Source organism: Physeter macrocephalus, chromosome 1, assembly GCF_002837175.3.
Source record: "Physeter macrocephalus isolate SW-GA chromosome 1, ASM283717v5, whole genome shotgun sequence".
In the NCBI taxonomy this organism is placed as follows: Eukaryota; Metazoa; Chordata; class Mammalia; order Artiodactyla; family Physeteridae; genus Physeter; species Physeter macrocephalus.
In genome coordinates this window covers 33,848,734-33,876,071 of record NC_041214.2, presented here as the reverse complement: position 1 = coordinate 33,876,071, position 27,338 = coordinate 33,848,734, and the positions used below count along the sequence as shown (strand labels likewise).

Genomic DNA, 27,338 nt, shown 5'->3' with positions numbered 1-27,338 from the left:
TTAGTAGCTTCCTGGATTTTTGGCTCAGCAAATGTCCCAGGTTTATCTTACACATTCCCGACCCCGTCCTGAATCATCCGTTTCTCCAAAGAATCCTGGTACTTCTTAATGAGAAACAGTACTGAAAGACCACAAGAGGGCACTGGGTGAAGAACAGATTCTCTTTAATGTTAGTTTACTAGAGAGTAAATGTCAGCCCAGAAGAGATAATAGTTAATTGCCTACAAGAACCTCACTAATCAATGGCACCACTGAGGTGAGCCCTGACTTGTGGTCCACTGTCTATCCTGATGATTGTGTAGTTTCTTATTTGTATGGTGACTGAGTCCTCATTATGTCTAAATTATACTCTAAGAATGATTATTTTCCCCCAAACATCTACATGTTACAGTATAAAAACTTTCATCAAAATCCTGTTCAAAAAAAGGAAATCAGACCCCATTCTCAACTCTAATGGCAGCTAGTTTCCCATCATGATCAGAAAACAATGTAAAGTACTACCCACAGCCCATGAGACCATCAAATAATTCATTAAAATCCAAGTCTCTGCCTTCATAGAGATCAGTGGCTTTTGCTATCTAACTACCAGAAAATCCTCCTTCTGAATTTGTATAGAGATGATTCAGCAGCCCTCTTAATATAATCTATAGAAACCTCCCCAAAACTAATTCTAGCAATTAAACCTAAAATTTTAATACTCCAGTTTTGGAATGTTTCATTCAATGCTCTAAAAAGTAAAAGTTAAAGCCTAATTCTGTACATGTTAGATACTATGTACACAGCATGGCACACGTCCCACAAGTAACTAACCATACAGGACCAAGGAAAGACAGACCATAGACAATTTTAGTAAACCATCTTTAGAATTAAATTAACTCTTACTGGTGATAGGAGTTGCATTGTTGGGTGTGTCGGCTCTCAGATACTGAGTCGTCTGGGTAGATGGCTGAGACAGCCCTTGGGAACTACTGCTGGCACTGATGCTGCAGAGAAATACTTGGCAAGTCAGCTTCAATGAGAAATTTCCTTTTTCCATACATACAAAATGCATGTAGCCATTATAACCAGCTTAAAACCCTAACGGAGATCACAATAATGCATGGATCTCTATCACAAATGTTCCTACTGAAATTTTAATCTGCCTCATAACGTAGAGCTCTATTTTTTTCCTTCCTTTCTATCTCCACAACCACCAGGCAGGTTCATCATATCATAGTCATTCACAAATGTGGTATTCCTCAGACACCATAGACAGCAGTCCTGAACCTCACAAAATGTTATGCTAGGGAAGCATCTCTTAGGAAAAGAGCTCATGCCGCTCAATTAGGTTGCTTTTAAGAAAAGGAGTATAAAGACAGGCCTCTTTTAATGATGGTCCAAAATCAAATGGCCTACAGATGATGGAGTATGAAAGCAAATCAAACGTGCCAACGTGCTCAAAGCTTGGGAAGGGACTTCCTACCTGGTTCAAATCTGTTTAATCATATACATTTTGCTTCTTCTACTTCCCCAATCCCACCTTTTCAGAATTTACGGAACTTATTAGAAATCTCTAGCACGTGAAGCATTCTATTATGCCATATTCTTTAAGTAATGAGGAGACCCAGAAAATGGTAGGCTCAAATAAATGTGAACCCCATACTCAAGATTACTACAGATTAATGTCCTTTTGTCTTGTCAGTGGATGACGACCTTATCCCAAGGTCACCCTTGCACACATTCCAATTTCACTGCCTCAGCCCTTGTACTTTTGCAGCAGTGGAGAAGTGAAGCATAGAAATTCAGCATGAAGAGTGAAATCACAGGCAGGATGTCATCCCCTCAGGAGGAAGGTCTACTTTCCATGCCTCCCTTAGCCATAGGATCAGCAGAGTCCCATAAGAGGCTCCCAAATTTCCTAAATATGAAAATCATTTAAATGACCACACTCCACAAAATAGTTCTGTATTTTCATAACCTGATGATTAAAAAAACAAAATGATAAAAAGCTGCTACTCAAAAATTGATCTATATAGGTCTACACATATAGTGGGTATGGGACGGTACAGTGAAGAGATGTAGAGCATAACCTTGAAATCAAAACTGCCAGCACCACCATTTATTAACTAGCTGTATGACCTTAGGCAAAATGCTTTTGGAGCCTCAAATTCCTCGTGGATAAAATAACCATAATACTACCTCCTGAAAAGGTTGCTAAAAGGACTACATGAAAAATATAATCCTTTTAGGGTAGTGCCCTGCCCTCAAACATACACTTACAAATTATTATTACTAATTATGCATATTATTACCAATATTATGCATCCTTAATTCCTGGAACCACCAGGCACCTGTTTTTTGGAATTCTGAGTACATACTACTCAAAGACCACGTCGGAAATCAAATCTGTTAAAAGTCCAGGATTCAATAATGGGGAGAGAAGAGAAGCATTATCATCCCCAAAGAGGGGGGAAATAATAGAATACAATTTACTTACCCATAAAATGGGACTAAGAAAACCTACCTCCCAGGATTTTTTTAAGTCTCAAGTTGTGAAAGTACAATTTAAATATTACCTGCAACCAACGTACAGGTTGAATAAATATGCACAGACCCCAAATTATTTACTGGTTATTGTGTTTCTCTTCAGCAGCTCAACAGTAGGTGGCACTCTTGTACCACCTCAGAATTCCTGAAAAGCCTGGGCATACAAAGATGTTATGCGCTCATCCATATTTAGCGGTCCCTACAATGAGCATAGCACTCATGTTAAGCGATCAGAACAAACCTTTGAAAGCCCAGACTTACTGTTATGAGAGAAGCACGGAGCAGTTGGGGATCGACCCCTGATACCTATTAAATTCAGTATCTACATAGCTACATCACATGAGGTAAAAAAATGAAATAAAAATGTACACTTGCTAGCACTTAATAGTTTAACACGAGTCTAAATAAATTATCTCATTTGACTTTCATAAGCAAGTAAGATTAGTTATGAAGACATTAACCCTGCTTTAGCTTTGAAGTTAGAACTTAGGGCAAAGATCATCATTTTCCTTCAGAGAGCTTATTATAATTTATATTTCTCTATTTTTTTGTGTAATTCATTTATTTAATTATTCATTCAAAAACTATTTACTAAGTGTAGACTAGATGCTAGATACTGTGCCAGGTGCTGGGGATACAGCAGTGAACATAAGAAACAAAGATCCCTACCCTCATGAAGCCTACATTCTAGCAGGGATTTCTAGTTTAATGTCTATCTTGCCCAAGCAGACTGTAAACTCCATGAGGGCAGGAAAAGTACCTATTTGTTCACTCCTCCGTTCCCAGCACTTAAGCCAGGGCCTGGCACAAGAGGCCTCAAGTGGGCCCAACTCTTAGTGAGAGCTCAATTAACACTTACTGAATCAATCAATCAATAAACAGAGAAAAACACCCTTCCTTGGAATAGAAAGCTATAAACCAGAGCTGCTGCTGACATGAGCTATTAATATATACTGAAAGAGGGAAAGAATTATTGCTCTAACAGAATGGTTTCCTGTCTCTCTCTACTCATTCCTCATTCAACAAATTCTTCATGCAACATTCATTCAGTGATACCTGTTAGACACTGAATAAGGGGAATACAGAAATGAATAAGGGGAAATAAAAGGGACCATGTCACCAGTAATGGCAAGGGTGATGGGGCAATGCAGATAATGGAAAATGAAGATATTGCCAAATACTAAGTTCAAGTATCCCACAAAGGAGTGAACTCTCCTATAGTTGCAAGCTAACAGGGAAAGACTACAGTACAGACAGGGTGCAGCCCAATCCCTCTGTGGAAGGACTTTACAAAAGCTCTGCATCTCCAGAATACACTCATCTGGCACAACACAGAGACTGAAAAGATGAGCTTATAGTGTCAGGAGAAGGAAAGTCACACACATGGGCTCCAACTGCCCCTGGCATGAGCACACCTCAGGCAGTTTTATTCTCTGCCTCTAAATAAGCTCTGTGTATAAGAGGACTCTGGCTCCTGAGTGTCAGGAATGGAAGAATTCTCTACCATCCCTGTGCAAGCAATTCCATGGAGCCATGGGTTCCATCAAACCTCACAGGGCTGCTGTGAGGATTAAGAGGATTAATGGATGTAAAAGCACATGGAACAGTGCCTGGCATATAACAAGTGCTTTATACAATTACAATACTGAGTTATTACAATACAGCTATTACAACAATAATGAGTCCTTCCTGTTTTTCGGCCCTGGTCCTAGCAGTGCAACCCTGAAAAAGTTATTTAATGTCTTCAAGCCTGTTTCTTTATCTTTAAAACAAGGACAGTACCATACCCATAAGTGGCTGTGAGTGTCAAATTAGATAATACATGTAAAGTGCTTGGTACAGTACTGGTAAATAGCACTCAATGAAATGGTAGCCATTGTCATCTCTGTGGCCCCAGCACAGAGGGAAGAAGCAGTGTCTCTTAAATGCTATTAGATTACTGGATGGGAACTTTCTGGTCACCACTATTAGCTTGCCTGGCATGTAATAAATAACAGCTAGTAGTATAGGAAAGAGTTGAAGAAGAAATTAGTCCATCACTACCAACACACTGCAACTTTCTGAAACGAAAAATCATAATAATGGCACTTACTATATGCCGGGCTTGTTCTAAGAGCTTACACCTTTATTTCACTAAAACTTCGCAACATGTCTACAAAGTATGTGCCATGATCATCTCTGCTTTAGAGATGAGGAAAATTAAGACATAAAGCAGCTACAAAACTTCCTCTATCTGGGCCACAAAGCTAGTTAAGTAGCACAGCCAGAATTCAGAGATGTGCTGGCTCCAGTCCATGCTCTTAACCACTAGTTTGTACTCTGAAAACAAGTGATGATGAAAGCTGCTTCTATTCAGGCAACGTCTGGAAACATCTGCCTGAAAACTAGAGAACTGAACAGCAATTCATGGGTGGTAACAAATTATTTCAGCAGCAAAGGTATAAGCCCCATGGATTCTGAAGTTCTTGCACAACTCTGATCTCTGTGTGTTCAGAGCCCCCCCACACAAGCAAGCATTCAAGGAGAATGTGTTTATCAAGACAGACTACTAAATGCCATGCCTTCCAGTGACCTCTAACTCTGCCATATCCTCTCTCAGTGTCCCATCAAAATGTTCCTGTTACTTCACTTCCCCCTCAGTTCTTTCTCTACAAAACCCGATTCTAACTAACACAACCATATATACAAAACATACTCTGAAACACCCCACCCGTGAATTTCCCTTCTCACTCTGACCTCCTCTCTCTTCTTTCTCTACTCAGATAAAGAAAGTGTAACAAAAAAAACAAAAACAAAAAAAGGAAGTGTAAGAGAGGGGACAGAGAGTACTTAGGGGCAGGAATTAATCCATCCAGGATCCCCATCCCCTTGTGCTTTTGTTTCTGCCACACATATGCTTAACCCGCTGTATGTATGGCACCATGTAGGACTGGGGAGTCAGCAGTTAAGATGCACTGCTCCCTAACTGGGAAAAGCTTACATTCTAGCAGGAGAGACAAGTACACAAAAACTGATTTTAGAAGGAAAAGGTAAAATAATTGCTAACAAAAAGAGAGAGAGAGAGAGAGAGAGAGAGAAACAGAGAGGGAAGGAGAGAGAGACAAAGAGAGGAGGGAGAAACTGACGGTTGGGAGGCTTAAAAAAGAGTTCATGAAAGAGATGGCAATGGAGTTGAAATGTGAAGAATGGTTTGAACCAGTGGAAAATGCAGGGAGCCCTGTGGGCAAAGGAAAGCATGAACAGAAGTCCTGGAGGGCAAAGTGTATGGCAAAAGTGAGGAACAAATGATCATTTAAGTGGAGCGTGAAGTAAGGATGAGAGACAAGGTAGGCTCATCTCCAGACTGTAAAGGAGGGTGCCTTGAAAGCCAAGTCACGAAGCTGAGAATGTCTTGTCAGCAACTGCGAATCACTGAGGAGGGAAACGAGAACTGTGCACTAGGAAAATAAACCTGTCTATGATTCCATCTTTACCTCTCACCCTATCCTGGCTATAATGTCCTCCCGGTCATCTTGACTCATCCAGGCTGGGACGAGCACTTGTTTTATGCCCACACTATAATACACATACCACAATCATCAAATTTACAAACTTTTATAATTATGGGTTAATGTCAAAGATTAAACACTTGAAGCCATGAAGTATATCATTATTTTTTTTTATTCCTAGCACTTAGCATAACATCTAACCCAGTGTATCTCAAAGCCTACACATGAGACTCATCCAGAAAGCTCTAAGAAAAATACTGATGCTCAAACACCACCCTAGACCAATGACATCAGAATTTCTGGAAGGGGGTACCTAAGTGCTGATGTATTTTAAAAGCTTACCCATGACTCTAATGTGCGACCAGGTTGAGAACTAATGATTTAAATCATAGCAGGTTCTCAATAAATGTTAATAAATTGGATGGATGGATGGATAGTGATGGAGGGACAAACTAGGAGGAAGAAACAGGGCTATTTCAAAAAGGTACTAGGAGTCTAGAAGAGAGTCATGTCAAAGGGGATGGGGAAAAAATGGATCTCTACTACTTCTCCACCAACTAATAAACTAATTTCTGACTTCAAAAATTTTTTTAAATAAAATCAGAGAAACACAAAGACAGTATTTTTTCCCTTGGCTTGGGCTTAACCACCCTTCTTCCCCTGCACCACTGTGCACCAGTGGGCATGGGTGTGTGTGGGCTCCCATGCAAATGCAAACAACTGCTTTTATTTTTTTCCTTTCCCAAAATATATACGATACCTGTCATCCAGTTCAATCCTTTTCATACTATGAAGGTGCAAAACAGCTAATATTATTGCTACAAGAAATATTACTGCACAGCAAACCCCTACGCTGATATAAAATACACGCGTAGAAGTGGTTGGAGCTGCATGTACAGGATCATCTGAAATATAAATGAACAGCACGTTAAGCTTTTTAAACAAATATCATCAATTGTTTTGTGACCCAATATACACAATGAGTACCCTGTTCTTTGTAAAAGATTTTCATTCATTTCATGTGTCCATTCTTTGATAAGATCAGTTACCAGTAGCATGTTGATGTAAATTCACACAATTTAAAAAGTGTTTTTGTTGTAGTAAAAAAGGGATTTAAATAGAACTTTTGGTTAATGAGTAAAATTCACAAGTGGTATACATATAATAAACCATCTATAGCAGTGCTGTCCAATAGGGGAATGCTCTGTAGGGTGCATTCCAATACAGCAGCCACTGGCCACCTGTGGCTATTAAGCACTTGAAATGTAGCTAGTACAATGGAGGAACTGAAGTTTTAATTTTATTTCATTTCAATTAATTTAATGTTAAATAGCCACACGTGGCTAGTAATTACCATACTGGGCAGCAAGCTCTACAGACCCTTCCTCAACAGTGACGCCTGGTACGGAGAGATCAGACATCTCTGTTGCTGATGACCACTAACTCACAGGGGGAGGGATATACGGCAGAGCGACCCACAGGTAAAACAAACAAACATATCTTTCATCTTTTTCACTTTTGAGAGTAACAGAAATTATTTTGCTTATCTGTTTTTAAAGATGAAAGCAGGAAAACAAGACTATACTCATGAAATAAAATAACAGTCACCTTAATATTATTCAAAAAGAAAGAAAGCCTCAGCAATAGGGGAAATACTTAAAAGACACAGAGACACATGTATACAGATACACACATGAGCAACTGAGAAAGAGACACAGAAACAAAGATCCACATGATAAGAGCAAGCAGAATGGAAGACAGAGAAATAGAAACAGAACTGGTGTAACTGGAGATTCATGTAAGTTCTGATGAGTACTCACATCAGAATTCTAGTGAAGAATTTGGGTTTTATCCTAAATGATATGGGAAGTCACTGCCAGGCTTCAACCAAAGGAATGATACACACGATCATATTTGAAAATAAAAGAAACAAAGATGACTCTGCATGCTGTATAAAGAATACTGTGGGGAGGAGCAAAAGCAAAGCAAGAACAAGTCAGGTTACTACAGCAGTCCAAGAAAGAGAGAGCAGTGGCTTGGACAGAGTGAAGCTATGGTGAAGGTGAGAAGTTCATGGACTGGGAAGCAGAGTCAACAGAGTTTGCTAATGGATTGAACCGGGGTAGAAAGAAAAAGAAGAAGCAAAGCTTTGGCTTAAAGAATTAGGTGGATAAGGTACCTTTACAAGGAGAAAAAAGAAGCAGGTTGGGGAAACAGAGAATCAAGAGTTTTGTTTTGTCCAAGAGTACCTAACACACATCTACGTGGAGATGTCAAATTGACAGAAATACAAATGTGGAGTTATGGGGATAGGTCAGGACAAAAGATAAAAGCCATATAGCTTTCAAAAACTTAAAAATAAGATTGCTTTCTAAAAGTTAAACTTTGAATCAACAAATAATAAACCAGAACAGATCAATGCAGAGAGACCAAATGGCTTCTAGGGCAGCTAGACTTGACAGCAGCCTGAATGAAGGTATGACTTTCCTTAAGAATGCCACAGGCCGTTCAACCTTGACAGGATGGGAAAGGAAGGTCCCAAAGGCTGATGTTGGCAGTATCCATCTCAGCACACTCCAAGGCAGAGGAGAGGGTACTGCTCTGCTGGGCAGATGCCCAAATGCGCCCCAACTGATTACCTCCAAATTCCAAGGCTTGTGTATGCACTGTTCCCATTCCCTCACTTTGACATTTCACCTGCCACCACCTAGTCACCCTTCAGGTCTCAGACGAGATGCCACCCTCCTCAGGAAGCTCACCCTCATTCCCAGAGGAGGTTACTTGCCCCTCTCCTCAGGATTTCCAAAGCCCCCTGTGCTGCCCTCGTCACAGCCTGCCACAAGATACTGTCGTCACTGGTACTGCAACTCCATTTCCTCTGCTACATTAGAAACCCCTGGGGGCTTACAGAGTCTGCTTTGTTCAGTTTAATCCTCTGCCTCAATCATACCACCTGGCACCTCACAGCCTCTCGGTAAACGTTAGATGGATGAATACACAGAAAGGGAGGGGAGGAGAGAGGGAGCAAGGAAGAGACAGACAGAGACCAAGGATAAGCAATACTGTATTCTGCTTGTCAGAAATAATAACCCTACTAGCATAAAAGAAACGGATAAAATCACCAGAATTTTACAAGGAAAGTTGGAGAGCAGCAATATTTTAAAAAATAGTTTTATTTTCTTCTCAAAGACAAATCCAAATGAAATATTTCTAAAAGGCAGACAAATCTCATATTATTTTACCTTCAAAAATGGTCTACTTTGAGACAACCAGATGCTTTGTGCCTCTTGAGGAGATGAAAAAGATAAAATAGGAAGCACATACTACTATCTATGAACTATTCTAGCCAAAAAGAGTTGGTTCTCAACCTAACGAAGTACAAAATCTAACTACCAGTTTAGAAGAGAGAAAAACATGTTAGATGACACCACAAAAATGCAGATGTGGAAAATTCTATGAGACACATGACTCAATTTCTTCAACAAATAAATGACAGTGAAGGGAAGGGGGTGGTTTCTGATTAATATAAAATACATGTCAACCAAATACAGTGTGTGTAGGCTTCATTTGGATCCTGATTCAGGGAAGAAGCTATACAAAGACAATTTTGAGACAATCAGGCTAATTTGAACATGTACTAGCTATCAGAAGATATTAAGGAGTTAATTTTGTTACATGTGATAAATCAAATACAAATGAATAGGTGTTGGGTGATTGTGGCTTGTTTTTTTAATGGCCTTTTAAAAAGTTACCTACCCTGAAACATTTATGAGGTGAAATGATTACGATGCCTAGGATGTGCTTTAAAGTGCTACTCTATCCTTCCCCACCCATGCACCCAACTGAAAAAGGAGGAAGGAATCGAGGGTACAGGACTGGCAAATGTTGATCATTACTGCAGCAGGGTGATGGTCACATGGGGGTTCATCAAAACATTCTCTTGACTTCTGCATACTTGAAATTCCCTCCCCCGATTTTGTTTTAGTTTACTTCCATAAAAAGAATCTAGTAACATTTTAAGATACTGCTATTAAAATGATTTCAGGAAGAGTAAGAGTTAATGATGTATCCATGTCAGAAAAGGAAAAAGAAGTCTAAGTTATACTACCTTACAAAACCATTATCAAAAAATAAAAATCTCCTTCAAGTTTCCGCTCTGTACTTTTAAACAATGTGGATATTTAAGCCTGTATTTTCACCTGGATGAAACTAGCTGAGGGTTACATCCAGGTCATGAATTAGATTTTCTATCCTTCTGTTAAACAGATGAAGATCCTACACATATTTCACATTCATACTTTAATTATGACCATTTGAAATGATATAAATTCTTGCTTATAAAAGTTTTTTAGATCACATGAAATATGTACGAATTTTGCTTTACAAAATTTTCAATATTCTAATAGTTTCATCTGAACATACCAATCTACAAAACATCAGTGAAATAAGCAGCATGGCGTCATTTAATCTTTTGACAAACTGGAAACCACAAAACATCCAAGCTTCACAAAACCATGTTCATTTGCAAGCCATCATTTTTCATCCCTAATGATGGAAAAAGATAATACAGTAACACTTACAAATAGTTCTGCTAGTGTTTTTGTCCAAGGATGAAGTTTTTACTTCTTCAAGTTCTGAATTAAAAAGGAGATAAAAGATGCTTTAGAAATTCTTTCTTTTCCATGAAAATCCTTAAATACCAAATTATATTTTCTGAATTTTTTTCTCACATAGCTTTATGTTCTAACAGAAGTCCCTGAACTAAGTAACAAGGTATTTGTTGCAAGATAATAAATATATAGATAGCTAGCGGGAAGAAGCTGCATAGCACAGGGAGATCAGATGAGTGCTTTGTGACCACCTAGAGAGGTGGGATAGGGAGGGTGGGAGGGAGATGCAAGAGGGAGGGGATATATATATATATATACATATAGCTGATTCAGTCTGTTATACAGCAGAAACTAACACAACATTGTAAAGCAATTATACTCCAATAAAGATGTTAAAAAATATATATATAATAAATGCTATATTACTATTCTGATAATCATCACTATATTCATCAATCAATAGTCTATGCCTATATTAGCCAACGGGTATTACTTACAGATAGATGCTCAATGAAAAAGGGTTTCTGTGGTCAAGAAGTCTGGGGAAAGCTACATACTATAACCTCTGTGGAGGTTCACAGTGCACATTAGCAGAGTGCAAAGGCTCTAAGGAGTTTGAGAGTAACAAAAGCTGTCCAATCCAATAATTTACACCCTCATAAAGGAAAATTTTCTTCCCAGTAATACCCATTAACATTCTATACGGTACATGTATGTTTTCTGTGGCAGACAGTTTTCAAAATGTAGTAAGCTGGAAAACCATATAAATATATTAGGATCACATATTAAAGAGTCATGAATGTAAACCAGATGATTAGGGTGGCCAGAAGTATGACCACCAAATAAAAAGGGTGGTACTATATTAAACTTAAGTCTAAAACAGAATAGAAAATTACATCAACTATTAATTTTCATGTACATATTAAAGAAAATGGAGAAGATACGGTATTATTCTGAATATCGGCTGATCATTAACCTTAGTGGGCTCCACAGACCCCATCACACTTGTCCAACATTCTGCCTTTAAACACTAACAGATGAAGCGCCGTGGTATAGGCAGCGCCACCTCCCTAGGGGCCAGGAACCACCTGTTCTGCATTCCTCACTGACTGCCTATGCAAGCTGAGGTGACCACTCCAAGTCCCAGTCTCCTCACATTATATAATGACTAGGTTGAACTAGAGTCTCTAAAGTCTTCTTTGGCTTTAAAATTACATGAAGGTATAACTGGATATGCAAGAACTGACAAATGTATCAAAACACCAAAGCTAACAAGGGACTAACTTTTCATTTAAAAAATGTCCATTCTGACGAGATCGCGCATTCAGGGTGGTGTGGCCCTAGACTAAAAATGTCCATTCTGGATAAAGAAGTGCTGAAAATACACGTGCACGCACGCACACACACACACACACGCACACACATGCCACACACATAATGGAATACCATTTAGCCATAAAAAATAAGGAAATCCTGCCATTTGCAACAACATGGATAGACTTTGAGGGTCTTATGCTAAGTGAAGTAAGTCAGACAGAGAAAGACTATGAGATATTCTATGATCTCACTTATATGTATATAGAATCTAAAGAATTTTTTTTTTTAATCATAAGAAAAGAGATCAGATTTGTTATTATCAGAGGCAGGAGGGAGGAGGAACTGGAGAGGTAGTCAAAAGGTACAAACTTCCAGTTATAAGATAAACACTAGGGATATAACGTACAGCACAGTGTACTTTATAGGTTATTTAACACAATATGTTAACTGTATGATATATGTGAGAGTTGTTAAGAAAGTAAATTCTAAGAGGTCTCATCACAAGGAAAAAATTATTTTTTTGCTCTCTTTCTATTGTATCCATATGAAATGATGGATGCTAAGTAAATTTATTGTGATGATCATTTCACAATGTATGTACATCAAACCATTATGCTGTACACCTTAAACTTATACAGTGATGTATGTCAATTATATCTCAGTAAAACTGGGAAAAATATACATGGAGAGTAACTGTTTATATTTACTCTAATTAAAAGATTAAATTAGAGCTTAAAAAATGCCCATTCTAATGCAGTACAGCTTTTTTACTGGCATGTTATCTGGACATTAGCCATGATAACTCATGTGCTGGCCTCAGGCATTCTCATAACACTCAGCACTAACTCTGACTAGGAAATGTGTTAAGAGACAATTTGCCAAAGAAGCCAAAGAAGCAAGAGCACAGGTGTGCAACCCAGCTCCACCACTTAGCTGTCCGGCCTTGGCAAGCTGGTTGGATTCTCTGAGCCTCAGCTTTCTCCTCAGAAAATGGAGGTAATGAGAGAACCTACTGCCTAGGGCTGCTATAAGCATTAAATGGGTTTAATGTGTGTAAAGCACTTGGAACACAGTAGGCACTCAGCAAGTTTAGAGGGGTTTTCTTTAGCTTTTTTTTTTCCTACCTTAGATACTAACCAGCTCTACCAATATGACTTTGTAAATTCAGGTCACTTTAACCTCTCTGGAACTTAAAGTGAGTGGGTTGGACTAGATAACCTTTAAGGAGAATTCTAAAATTCTTTGATCTATGACCTAGTATGCTGAAGCTCTTTCATATCCACTGTAATTTCTTGAGTAACAGATTATTCAAAACCAAAAACTACCAACATGTATTAAGTACCCACATTCGGTATTCTAAGTTTCAGGTTATTAGCTTCAATTAATCTAAAATCAACCAACCAACCAACCAACCAACCTCTTGAAACAGGTTATTATGCCATTTTACAGATGAAAAAAACTGAGACTTAGGTTAAGAAACCTGTTCCAATATCCTGTCAAGAGCAGAGCTGTAATTCTAACGCAGGTCTTTCTGGCCCCAGGGCAATTCTTCTACATAACGGTAATTCATAAAGGAAACATAGTTAACACCCCATTACTCAGGGGTCCCTATCAAAATTACCTGATTTCTTTACCTCTTCAGCCACTAGTGCTATTTCACATTCCTAAAGGAAAATGTCCTTAGCAATTCTGATAGATTTTGAGAAAGCAGGAAATGAGTGGGGCCTGAATGAGATTCCTGGCTACAAGCTATCTCAGTGATTACTTCGGAATTGCATCAGTTAGTGCTCTCTTTTCTCACTTGCAACTATAATCAAGATTTGCTCACAAATCTGTAAAAAGATGACAAAATCTATTTTTGACCTTCTCGCATCTATATAAAACACATACTTCGGTAAATAAATTCCTTACTTTTGTAGCACATTTTCCTTCGTTTAAAATTTAAGACTGTAAAGTTTTTTGAAGAATTTACTGTCAAGTTGAGCTGCATTAGTATCATAACCTCAGAATCTACTTTGCCAGTACAGGAAAGCTCGACCCGAAACACTGTTTAAAAAAAGAAAAAATATTTTAATTTTCTAAAAATCAACATTAATGCCCACTGAGTAATTTAGAATTTATTTTTGTTGCAATAAAACTAAAAATAATACATTTACATAACATACTAAGCAGAAACTTTCAGAGAACTTATCTTTAGACTACACAGCTTTGGACATAAAGTACTTCATTCATTACAGATATAAAAGTTACTTAGCATTAAAGAACAAACCAAGACATAAAGGAAGAGAATTATTTTCAAATTTGCTCATGATTTTTAATATATCAATCTGTCTCATAAGTTCTCTTATTATAATATAGTAAAGCTACAGAATCATAAGGCAAACCCTACTACCTCATCAGTCACAATCAACAGTAACAACAAAAATTACTTGATAAAAAAGGAAAGACAATTCACCACCAAAATGCAATTATGTATTATTCTTAATGAAGAGATTAAAAATAAACCTGTAAATGAAACTGATAAATTCTCAACTATGAATTAAAAAGAAAAAAAAAACCTTTCTAAACAGAAACTGGCTTTAATCAATTAATGTAGCAAGGGGATAAGACTTTGGTGCACATCTTTTTTTTTTTTCAATCTTTCAGTTTAAGACTCTTTTTCTACAAATTTAGAATACATCATTCTACCATCTACATCAGCGTATGAACAATATGGGCATTTGTGAATTTCTTTACTGGCCCATAAAAATTAACCAGCCTTCCCATGTTTTCTTAAAGCTTAGATTAATGAATGTCACTAATAACAGTGAGTAAGACTGTCAAAAAAGTTCCATAACACTGGGGCTTATACTGTCAAGTTTTAAAATTTTTCGTTTTCTTTAAATCTCACATCTTCAGGAGCCTCTCTCAAAAGGCTGGCTCAAAAGTAGTTAAATTGGTGTAAACATGACACTTAAATGATTTACTCAGACATGTCCTGAGTGCCTATCCTGTTCCAGATGTTATGCTAGGCACCAAGGGTAGATAGCTGAAAAAGACAGCTCCTGCTCTCAGGGTGGCACAGGCTAGAGAGAGAGACAAAGACAAAGAATTACAAGATAATGTGATCAGTTCAAAACAGTTAAATATAGAAGAGTTAACAAATGGAGGGAGAGGAGGCAGGAAAAGGAGAGTACAGATTTTGAGTCTAGCAGAATATTTAGTATGAATAGAAATTCACAAGCAGGAAAGATGAAAACATGGTTCCAAATACAGAGACCAGCTTGTGCAAAGGCATGGCTCTGAGAACGACATGTAGCATGGCACTGCTGGAACCCTGGGGCAAATGCAGCAATAAGGTTTAGACAGGCAGGCAGGGGCAGATGGTAAACACAGCACACTGGCTGGGGAGTCTGCAATGTACTCAGCTGACTGGAGTGGGGGCACTGAGGGGCTTGATATCACATGGTCAGAAGTGAGTGTTCAGCGGTTATCAGGGCTGCAGTGTGGGAACTAACGGAAGAGAAACAAGACCAGACAAGGGGACCCAGCTGGGGACCAACAATGCATATAAGGAGACAGAGAAGAGCTGAGTGCAGACAGTTCTGGAAGGGATGGAAAAGAGGAAATGGTTTAAACAGTCCAAATAATCCCTATTTAAAAAAATTACTTTTCAAAGTACTTACGTGTCTGATACCTACGTGTGTGCGTAGGACACTACATTTATCAGTAGTTTAACTGTTCTTTGAGAGTACATGGGACACAGATAAAAACAGTATGTTAAACTGTCACCGAGACTCACCTGATAAAGTGCGTGGAACTTCCCCCTGAGCAGAAATGTTGACCTGGGGCATGTCCATAGCCACGAAATTGTCTACTTGGAATCCCAGCTTATATTCAACCTTGGACTTGGAGAAATACGAATTATTTTCAAATTTGCTCATGATTTTTAATATATCAATCTGTCTCATAAGTTCTCTTATTATAATATAGTAAAGCTACAGAATCATAAGGCAAACCCTACTACCTCATCAGTCACAATCAACAGTAACAACAAAAATTACTTGATAAAAAAGGAAAGACAATTCACCACCAAAATGCAATTATGTATTATTCTTAATGAAGAGATTAAAAATAAACCTGTAAATGAAACTGATAAATTCTCAACTATGAATTAAAAAGAAAAAAAAAACCTTTCTAAACAGAAACTGGCTTTAATCAATTAATGTAGCAAGGGGATAAGACTTTGGTGCACATCTTTTTTTTTTTTCAATCTTTCAGTTTAAGACTCTTTTTCTACAAATTTAGAATACATCATTCTACCATCTACATCAGCGTATGAACAATATGGGCATTTGTGAATTTCTTTACTGGCCCATAAAAATTAACCAGCCTTCCCATGTTTTCTTAAAGCTTAGATTAATGAATGTCACTAATAACAGTGAGTAAGACTGTCAAAAAAGTTCCATAACACTGGGGCTTATACTGTCAAGTTTTAAAATTTTTCGTTTTCTTTAAATCTCACATCTTCAGGAGCCTCTCTCAAAAGGCTGGCTCAAAAGTAGTTAAATTGGTGTAAACATGACACTTAAATGATTTACTCAGACATGTCCTGAGTGCCTATCCTGTTCCAGATGTTATGCTAGGCACCAAGGGTAGATAGCTGAAAAAGACAGCTCCTGCTCTCAGGGTGGCACAGGCTAGAGAGAGAGACAAAGACAAAGAATTACAAGATAATGTGATCAGTTCAAAACAGTTAAATATAGAAGAGTTAACAAATGGAGGGAGAGGAGGCAGGAAAAGGAGAGTACAGATTTTGAGTCTAGCAGAATATTTAGTATGAATAGAAATTCACAAGCAGGAAAGATGAAAACATGGTTCCAAATACAGAGACCAGCTTGTGCAAAGGCATGGCTCTGAGAACGACATGTAGCATGGCACTGCTGGAACCCTGGGGCAAATGCAGCAATAAGGTTTAGACAGGCAGGCAGGGGCAGATGGTAAACACAGCACACTGGCTGGGGAGTCTGCAATGTACTCAGCTGACTGGAGTGGGGGCACTGAGGGGCTTGATATCACATGGTCAGAAGTGAGTGTTCAGCGGTTATCAGGGCTGCAGTGTGGGAACTAACGGAAGAGAAACAAGACCAGACAAGGGGACCCAGCTGGGGACCAACAATGCATATAAGGAGACAGAGAAGAGCTGAGTGCAGACAGTTCTGGAAGGGATGGAAAAGAGGAAATGGTTTAAACAGTCCAAATAATCCCTATTTAAAAAAATTACTTTTCAAAGTACTTACGTGTCTGATACCTACGTGTGTGCGTAGGACACTACATTTATCAGTAGTTTAACTGTTCTTTGAGAGTACATGGGACACAGATAAAAACAGTATGTTAAACTGTCACCGAGACTCACCTGATAAAGTGCGTGGAACTTCCCCCTGAGCAGAAATGTTGACCTGGGGCATGTCCATAGCCACGAAATTGTCTACTTGGAATCCCAGCTTATATTCAACCTGTAAAATGGAGAAATACACAAATTGGATCCGTCATAACAGAAAGGGCACCAACAGCTTGACCTCACTGATTTAGGTCATTAACTAATGAATGCATGAGGCTTTCAAAAGAACAAATAATCTAGCTATTTTTTAAAAAGTCCAAATTGTCAGAAACAGTGCTAGGAATGTTCCTTTTTTTTTTAAACAGCTGAAGAAACCAAGCCAGGGAAGTTGAATATATGCAAAGTAGCCAGAGTGGGAATCCAGCTCAGCTGCGTCTGACTCTAAGACTTTTCCCCACCAGACTGCACTGCCTCTTACATGGCCCATTAGATTACTGTCTTGGGGGTGTGTTTATTTTTTTCATCCAGTTTTATTGAGATGTAATTGACATATATCACTATATAAGTTGAAAAGGGTTACAGCATAATGATTTGACTTACATACATGATGAAATGCTTATCACCATAAATTTAGGGAACATCTATCATCTCATATAGATACAAAATTAAAGAAATAGAAAAAAATTTTTCCTTGTGATAAGAACTCTTAGAATTTCCTCTCTTAACAATGTTCATATATAACACACAGCAGTGTTAGTTCTATTTATAAAGTTGTACACTGTACCCCTAGCACTTACTTACCTTATAACTGGAAGTCCGTAGTACATTTTCATTGCCTTCATCCAACTCCCCCTGCCCGCCTCCTCTGGTAACCACAAACCTGATCTCTTTTTCTATGTGTTTGCTTGTATGTTTGTTTGTTTTTGAAGTATAAGTGACCTACAATACTATATTAGTTCCGTTTATGCAACACAGTGATTTTTTTCTATACATTTCAAAATGATCACCAAAATAAGTCTAGTTACCATACGTCACCACAAAGATATTGTTTAGTTATTGACTATACTGCCCGCACTGTAAATTTCATATCCTTGACTCTTTTATTTTGCAACTGGAAGTCTGCACCTCTTAATCTCCCTCACCTATCTCTTTCCTCCCCCTCTACCCTCTCTCCTCTGGTAACCATCTGCTTGTTCTCTGTATTTATGACTCAGTTTCTGTCTTGTTATGTTTGTTCATTTGTTCCTAGGAATTTTCAATTGGATAAAAATTCAATCCAGTAAGCCACCCTCTATTTCATGGTCAGAACAGTACCACCACTCTCCTGTACAATCTGCCATCTAGGATTCAGAAATTCTGCTGAGGACCACAACCACTGACAGAGAAGCCCTGGAGAGGCAGATTGATATGAAGAGCCAAGGAGCTGAGATGTATAATTTACAGACCATGACTAGTCACCAATGTCTTCTCTATTTGATAAAAGCCAAGCTCTGAGGGCCTGCATGTGACTGGTGGATGACGGTCTGTTCTACAGACCCACTCACCTCACAAGCAGATTCCAAGGTACAAATTTCTCATAGAATATCTAAGCCACATTCTCTAGTCCAGCTTTCACCACTGAGAAAGTTTATGTTTGGATGCCCATCTAACCTCTGGATCTATTTCTCTAGTGATTCAGAATCAGGAAAGGAAGAGGGGTGACTAGGAAGATGTCCTGGGAACACCAATATTCTCTATCAATACCTGGCCTACATAGGTGGCTTAATAGAACCAATCAGCATCAATCAATAAATATAGTCCTGTTGCTAGAGAGATGTTCATGAAAGAAAGAGTTCAAACTGCAAAGCAATAGGTGAAATTCAGAATGGCTGCCACCTTCAAGACCTTCAATGAGGCCTTATATTTCACGTTACTCTTTGTCCTGCCCTTGGGGACTCAATAAGAATGGTACCCCTCTCCCATTCAGTGGTCACAAGGGCTTTTTGGTGGAGGCTGGGACTGGCAGAAGCCAAAGGGCAGTGGGTTAGGAAAACAGTAGTAGGAAAGAGGTTCAAGAAACCATTCTTCAAGAAACTTAACTAGGAAGAACGTAATCAGGTAATGGTGGGGAGCAGGGCTGGGGGTGGGCGGTGGGGTAAATTTCAAAGCCTTTCTTTCTTCTTTTTTCAATGGGAGATACTCAAACGTGTTTATATACTAACGAAAAGAAAACAACAAAAAAGGACTTAACAAAGAGGAAAGGAAACAGGGAAAGAGTAACCTTCCAGATTATAAAAGAAAGGATGGACACCTGAGTATTAACTGGGTCAGGAGGTGTTTAAACCATGGACAAGAAGGGCTCAATCCAATGACTGTAACTCCCCCTCTGGGTTTCTCTTTTCACACTCTACTTCAAAGTCCCAGAACGCTGTAGGGGGTATGCAAATATTAAAGTACTGCTTTACAGTTAAGATAGGTATACAAACAATCGTTAAAGGCTGTATTTGGTAAGTGCCATGTTCACAACAAAGGGAATGTTCTTGCTGCTGCACATCAGTGACTTAGTGGCACCTTGGCTAGAAGTGTTCCCTCTCCTCTTAGCATGCTGAAACACCGTCACTGCCACCAGGGGGTGCGAGAGAGCTGCAGCCCAGCAAGTCTGGGCCAAGAATGGGCAGGCTTTCCCAGCAATACTCATTGACTAACATTAAGAGAATGCATTGACTATATCCCTATATCCATGCTACCTCTAAACAGGGCAATACATGAAGGGCAAGTGCATGAAAAAAAAATTAAGCACAGTCAGCAAGAACTGGATTAGAGCCATGAGACTGTGTGACCATTAGGTAAATTACTAACTTTTCCGAGTTTCAGTTTTTATAAAATGAGGCTAGTATAACCATGTTATGAGGATCAAATAAAATAATTAAGATGACACACCTGTCAGTCTGGCACAGGTCCCCTCTAATACACGCAGACCCCAGTGGCATCAGCAGTCATTCGAGAGTAGCTACCCTAGGCCCTGCTGCACTCCCCCTTAAGCACCAGACTACTCCTGACCCCAGAGATTCTGACACAAGCTTTCCTATGCCCTGCCAAGAACAATACTGCAGCCCTTCCGTTTTGTCCCCCATCTTGGGAACGCCACTATTCTAAACAGCCTCCCATACCCTCAGCCTCTTCACAAGTGTCTTCCCCACCTTCTCCCCCAGCCTGGCTTTCCTAACCCTCAACCCTCAGGGCCTAGACAGTAGGGTCAGCATTCTTTCAGGATCATTAGGTCCTACACACCCCTCCCTCATGCAAAACCCCCTATACTCTGAAGCTCCCAACTTCTACTCATAACGGCTATTTCTCACGCCAACATCATCAGTGACACACAGGGACTCTGCAGAGGCCTGGGCACTTGGCTCACTCTGTCTCCTGCCATCTTCCTGATGGCTTCAATATTAACATTCAGTATTCCCATGTACTGAAGAACTGCCCCATAACCAAAACAAATGCAAAAATCCCACTCTATCAAAGATCCCATCATAACATCTGATTCCTATAAAACCGGTTCTTTGTCTCCAACACTCTGATTCAACCAACATTTATGAAGCACATTTGTAAGCCAAGGGCTATGCTCATAGTTGGGATGCAATAGCCAATAAAGCTATTTCCATCCTCTCCAGCCTAGCTAGCTAGTGACCTGGTTTCACTTTCCCATAGACTGTGCCCCGAAGAAGACTAGTTACCAACACAGTCGTATTGCCATCAGGACTCTGACCACCTCTCACTCTACTTCTGCTGCCCAGCACTGCTGGGGGAAATCACACCTGGAAGAGAAAGCTGCTCCTACACAAAGATGATCCCCAGGTTCAGGGCAGGCCATTAATCCTGATCAGCAATCCCTTCCCCCCTCCCCCCTCTCTCCCTAGTCTTCTCACTCCAAATCTCACAGGAGCGACAGCTTCACCACCTGCTGCCCTCCCCACTTCCCTTCTCTCAGACAATGCTCTGGTCCCCTTCGGCTGGCACACAGGAACCCCCTTTCTGCCTTTCTTTTCAGCTCCTGGCAGATCTGTTAGAACACTCAACCTTTGCACACCAGTCCCAAGGAGAGATCTGTTCTCCTCTCCAAATGATAAACCCTTCTCTCCTAGTATACTAGTTCTAGCTCACTTCACCACTGATGGGATTTTGTATCATCAACTCATCTCTCTCACTCTCCTATATCTTCATTTTCTCCCATATGCCCAATTACCTACTAGACATATCTACCTAACAATCTTACAGCTCTCAAATGTAGCAGATTCAAAACCAAACTTACTATGCTTCCCCACACGTGTCTCCTTTATTCTAGGTCTCAGTTATTGCAAGCACAGGCACAGTTAGCCAAGGACCAGAACCCCTGGGGCAGCAGACAAAGCCAGCGGCAAACAGGGTCAAAGGCCTTAACTGCAGTGCTGAGGGCGGGAACAAGACTAGCTCTGGAGAGTCTCAGTGCGGGGTTGGGGGTGGAGAAGGGCAGGAGGGAGAGAAGTAAGCTTGTGAGTGGAGCTGGGTAGAGTCAGGGGCACGGAGAGAAGTGGTGAAGGGGCTGAGTAAGATTTCTGAAAAGCCCAAACCTTTGGCCAACAGCAGCCTGGAACACTAAGAAGTGTGAAAGCACCATGCCTGCCCTTTGCTTCCTCCCTTTTTGATGCACTGCCTAAACATAAGAGGCATTCCAAAGCAGTTCTCTTCTCCCTCTGGAACCTTCAGAATATAAAATTTTAAATTGCAGTTTCTGGGGTTAGAAACTGCCAATTATTAAAGGCCAGTTTTTCCTATTTTGGCATGTATCGCTCTATATCGAATCTCACTTGCCAATGATCCTTTGAAGAAACAGATCTGCTCTAAAGCTAACATTTATAATCTACTGGAACAAAGGAAATCTGAACAGCAGTTGTTTATCAGAAAAAAGAATGAGCCAAAATACTTCAGAAAAGAAACTAGAGAAAATATAAATATTTGAATAAGCTAAGAAATAAACATTTTTGGTAATCTTCCCTTACTTGGAAACAAATGGCAATTGCAAAGAGGCAGCTGCTGAGTAAAGCCACTTCCTTTTGGAACACAGTACAGATTTAAAGTGAATACACTTGCCTACAGCCAAATAGGCTTTTAATTTCTCTGAAATTACCAGAAGTGCTGCATTTCTCATAGAAAATCCACTCTGCAGGCAATACAGCAGGCTGAGCCCCAGGGCTGCTGTAGGAACTCTGGACAAGTTCCCTGCAGACCCTCCTGACAATGATGAATTCCTGAAACCAGATATCAGCTATGGGATGGGAGTGAGTGGGGATTGTATTCTGCTACATTTTGGTATATTTTTGCCTTTCAGCTATCTAAAATATCTACTGACACTTAACAGATGCAGCTGCATGTTTTTTTTTCTGGATACTGGAGAATGTTCTGGAAAACAGAAGAAACTAATTATTTGTTAAAGCCACCAATAGTCTTTTTTTTTTTTTTTTGAGTGTGTGGCCTTGTGAAAGACAAGCAACACCAGAGTTCTCATCCCATCTGGAAATGCAATTAACCCATCATATTTACCAGCCACTCACTAAGGCAGTATGACACAATGTCATGAATAAGACACAGCTCCAGCCTCTGAGAAGACCACAACCTGTTTGGCAAGATAAAACAGAATCACGTATACACTGGAGAACACTATTATCAAAAGCTTTGATGTGTTAAAACTAAAGTATCTACAATGTGAAGTGAAATACCAAGAAGCCTGGAGATCTCTGGAAGCAAATACCTCATCTTCTGGCAATTCTTAAAAAGCAAGAACTAAAAAGTGTTTGAGCCTGGGAGCCATGGCCCTCCTTCTGAAAGTTCCTGATTGCATCCCAGAGCCAACATGATCAGGTGAAGAACTCTCCAACATGTCTCTCCCAGTCCCGTGCATGATTTTCCCATTGCAAAAACACACACACACACACACACACACACACACACACACACAGATGCTTACCTATGCACAGACTATCTTTAGACGGGGAGACTAGAATCAGGTAACAGTGGTTGCCAATGGAAGGGGAACTAGGTGGCTAGATTGCTTGGGGATGGTACTAGAAAGGTGTAGGGGATTTATTTTTCACTGTATACCCCTATGCCTTTTGCATTTTGTACCATATGCATAAATGAAATACTCAAAAGATTAACTTTTAAAATAGACAAACTTCAATTAAACAACTGTGCTAAAATCACCGAAGAGATTATGACCTAAAACTGGAATTAGGAGCTGCAACGGAGGCCAAACCTGAAATTAGATTTAACGTACACACGTTCCTTAGTTTTTTACTATAAAACATTTTAAGATATAACATGATTAGCGCTTTCCTCTAAATTCTTACACCTGCTACAGATGAACTGTGAAGTAAGTTTAGCTATATATTCAAACTATGAACTCTATTCATTTTTCCAAATTTACAACTTTATTCAGAGTAAAATATCTGGAAAATCCCAGGTGTGCAACTAGTTTGTCAACTAGCTTGTCAAGTTTACCCAACCTATGTTTTTCACACTTCTAGATACAGGAATCCACCACTCCTAAAGCAGCACATTCTAACTTTGAAAAGCTCTAACTGTTCAGAAGTTCCCCATTTGTTGAGCTGTGCCCTGTGGCTTCTACCTGTGCATCTCTTCCATAGTCGGTTAAGGAATACCTGTAACTAACTACCAGGTACTACACCAGGCACAAGGGACACAGAGAAGGACAAAAAGAGGTTCCTACCCTTAACATGCTCAGCACCTTGAAGGGAGACAGACAAGAAAATCAACTACTAAAATATTCTTAGAGTATGATAAGGGCTATGAGGGAGGATAGAGAAGGTCACTGTGGGTACAGAAAAGGGCACCTGATATAGATGAAATAGAGGTGACACCAAATGTAAGTTTTGAGATAAAGGGAGTTAATGAGGTAGAGAATGAGGAAAGGGCATTTCTAGCAGAGCAAACAGCAGCAATGTAACAGGGCACAGGGCATTCCAGAAATTGCCAGACACCCCCCCCCAATAAAATGGCAGTAAACAATTAGCAGGAGGGCAGGCAGAAAAAGAAAAGGCAGGGATGAGATCATGAAGGCTCCCTAAGAAACAGAACTTTATTCTGGTGGCAACCGAGAGCTCTAGGACAGCTTTGCGGGGGGTACAGCAAGAGGTCAGTCCAGAGGCAAGACCAGTTAGAAGACTATTTCTGTATCTAGTTAAGAAACAATGAAAGCCCAAACTAAGGATGAGGCATTAGTCTCGAGAGAGACAGGAAACGAATTTAAGGTGTAATTATGAGAGAGAATAATCTGGACTGGGAAGGTGAAGGAGGAGTCTAGGATCCCTTCTAGGCTTCTGGCCTCGACGTGTAAATAAATGTGATGGCCTCCAACAAGTCAGGGAGCTTCTGCCTTACGAGGACTATCATACCAGCAAGAGCAGTCCAAATGTGCACTAATGACGGTATTTAATACCCGCCACAGAAGTAGTTTAGAAATTATGCTCTACGAGATAATGTGAAGAACATGAAAGTACAACAGAGCTATACCAAGGCTCCTCCTAATTCAACATGTACCCACACCAACACTGCTTCCCGTTCAAACATATATATTCATCTGAGCCCCTTCTTCTATCTACTCTCCTGCACTCCAATTTCCTCCTTGTGACAGGCTCTTAAAACTCCTCAGGCACCCACTATCAGCAGTCAGACCCCTGAAACTCACTCCAAATTAAAAAAAAAAAAAAAAAATTAGTGTATATTTTTAAAAACGAATGAATAAGAGAATGTTTAATTCTGTTCAATTCTAACTGCCACATCCTACACTGCCTTTTTATTCGTAAGTCACTACTCATACACTTGCCCAGAAAATATTCTCATGGTATATCAGCATTTTTTTTTCCCAAGTGGGCCCAGAAACAATCACATCCTGTTCAAAGTCAGCAGCTTACCCAGAATAGAATCTCTACTATTTCATTAGATTTTTCACTATTTTAAAATATATGTATTATTTGTTTTCATATTCATCAAACATTAAAGATAGGAAAACTAACAAAGGACTAACCATCAATTTTTTGGAGAATATAAAAAGCTTCTCTGCCTGAAAGATTCACAGAAAAGATGGATCTCAGAGTTTCAAGGGAACTTAAAATTCAAGACTGCCACTCCACAAATGTTTAAATTCCTTCTACAGCACTACCACCAAATGGCTACCCAGTGCAGATCACCTCTTCCAGCGAGAGGAAACAATCACACTGGCTAAAAGTGAAACCTAGTTCTAAACACAAGTGCAGAAATTAGTGGTTGAAAGGGTGCTGCGTTATGGGATTTTAATATATAATTTCAAATTATTTCCCCACAATTAACGGTTCATTAAAAAGGAGAGAACTTTACAGTGGAGAAGCCTGGTGAACTGTGTGATCACAGTTAACATCAACAGTAAGGGGACAAACTGACATCGTGTGCACTGCGGAGGACAGCAATGCTCTAGTGTTACCACCAAGGAGACATTCCGGAATCTAACCGTAAGGAAACCTCAGACAACTCAAACTGAGGGACAGTCCACTGGCCTGTATGTTCCTAAATGTCAAAGTCAAGAAACACAAAGAAAGGCCACAGGAGAAAAAAGGGCTATAAAGAACATGATTGGGATAACTGATTAAATATGAGTTCTGTAGATTAGATAATAGTATTGTGTTAATATTAAGTTCCTAACCTTGTTCTTAGAAAATATACACTGATATATTTAGGGGTAAAGGGACACAATGTGCACAATTCACTTGCACACAGTTCAACGGAAAAAAGTGTGTGTGCATGAGGGTGGGGAGAATGAGCGAATGAATGATAAAGTAAGTAAATGGAGCAAACCAGTAACAATTAGTGAACCTGGGTAAAGGATATTCTTTGAGAATTCTTTGTACTGTTCTTATAATTTTCTCTATGTTTGAAATTATATCGAAATTAAAAGTTACCCGCCCCAAATAATAATGTCACACAATGTTATATAAGAATACTGAAAAATGTGTTAGCTGTTTCCTTGAAGAGTTCAGGTGCCTACCCATTCAAACTAACAGACCTCAGATTAAAATGTCTCAGGTGAACCTTTTCTGAAATACCTATATCATTTATGCTGGCACTTCAGTACATCCAAGTTACCATCTACTATATGTTCTTAGTTCACATGAAATTTCTCCCTCTGTTTTTGCAGATTTCACCCTAAAGAGATCTATCCACTCCTAAAAGAACACCCCCCCATTTGGATACCCCAAAGCAATAATGTTGGACAGTTGAGGTGCTCTAGACAGCAAGGCACGTATGCTTTACCCAGGATCCAAGCTAATTCAACTTTAATCACAGCATTCCTGCAGCTATGTTTTAATGCATGTATGTGTGTACGTTTCTCTAATGTACATGTGAGCATATATAATAATGTGGATATATGCATATTTATATAATCATTTTTACTTATCTGACTGGCAAACAAATATACTTAAAATATTTAGCATTAAATGGTGAATTGAAATAAGCACTCTTATTCACTTTGTAAGGAATGTTGGCTTATTGGTACCACCTTGGGAGAGGGAAGAGAGAAAGAATTTGGTGATATCGATCAAAATTTTAATCATGCGCAGTCTCTGACCCAGTCATTTCACTTCCCGGTCACAATGTACTACTCAGAAATAATAATGCCAAAAGTACACAAAAATTTCTGAACAAATTAAGATGTTCTTAATGTATGTATACATACATACTCATAAACATTCACACACACACATATTTTTTGTTTCTATATTCATCAATAGTAAAGTTAGAAACAGCAACAAAAGATGAACTACCAATTGCTTTTACCATCCTTTTACCATGGATTTTGCCTGCCAAATGAAGTGAAGAAACTATTTGTAATAATGAAAGGAAACATTGTTTGAAATAGTAAAAAATGCTATTAAAAATCCACGCGTCAGGCTTCCCTGGTGGCGCAGTGGTTGAGAGTCCGCCTGCCAATGCAGGGGACACGGGTTCGTGCCCCGGTCCAGGAAGATCCCACATGCCGCGGAGCGGCTGGGCCCGTGGGCCATGGCC

The 27,338-nt window shown here is 39.4% G+C and overlaps 1 protein-coding gene across 2 annotated transcripts in view; it reads right to left on the bottom strand.

The window, feature by feature from the left end:
* RYK (receptor like tyrosine kinase) overlaps positions 1–27,338 on the bottom strand; it is a 94,829-nt gene that overhangs the window by 38,344 nt on the left and 29,147 nt on the right. For both annotated transcript variants that reach the window (XM_024131896.3, XM_024131897.3), the window contains exons 3-7: positions 17,337–17,436; positions 13,853–13,987; positions 10,595–10,648; positions 6,775–6,919; positions 883–983 (exon numbers count right to left, since the gene is read on the bottom strand). In XM_024131896.3, coding sequence (XP_023987664.1) covers positions 883–983; positions 6,775–6,919; positions 10,595–10,648; positions 13,853–13,987; positions 17,337–17,436 — 535 coding nt within the window. The remainder of the gene's footprint in view (positions 1–882; positions 984–6,774; positions 6,920–10,594; positions 10,649–13,852; positions 13,988–17,336; positions 17,437–27,338) is intronic.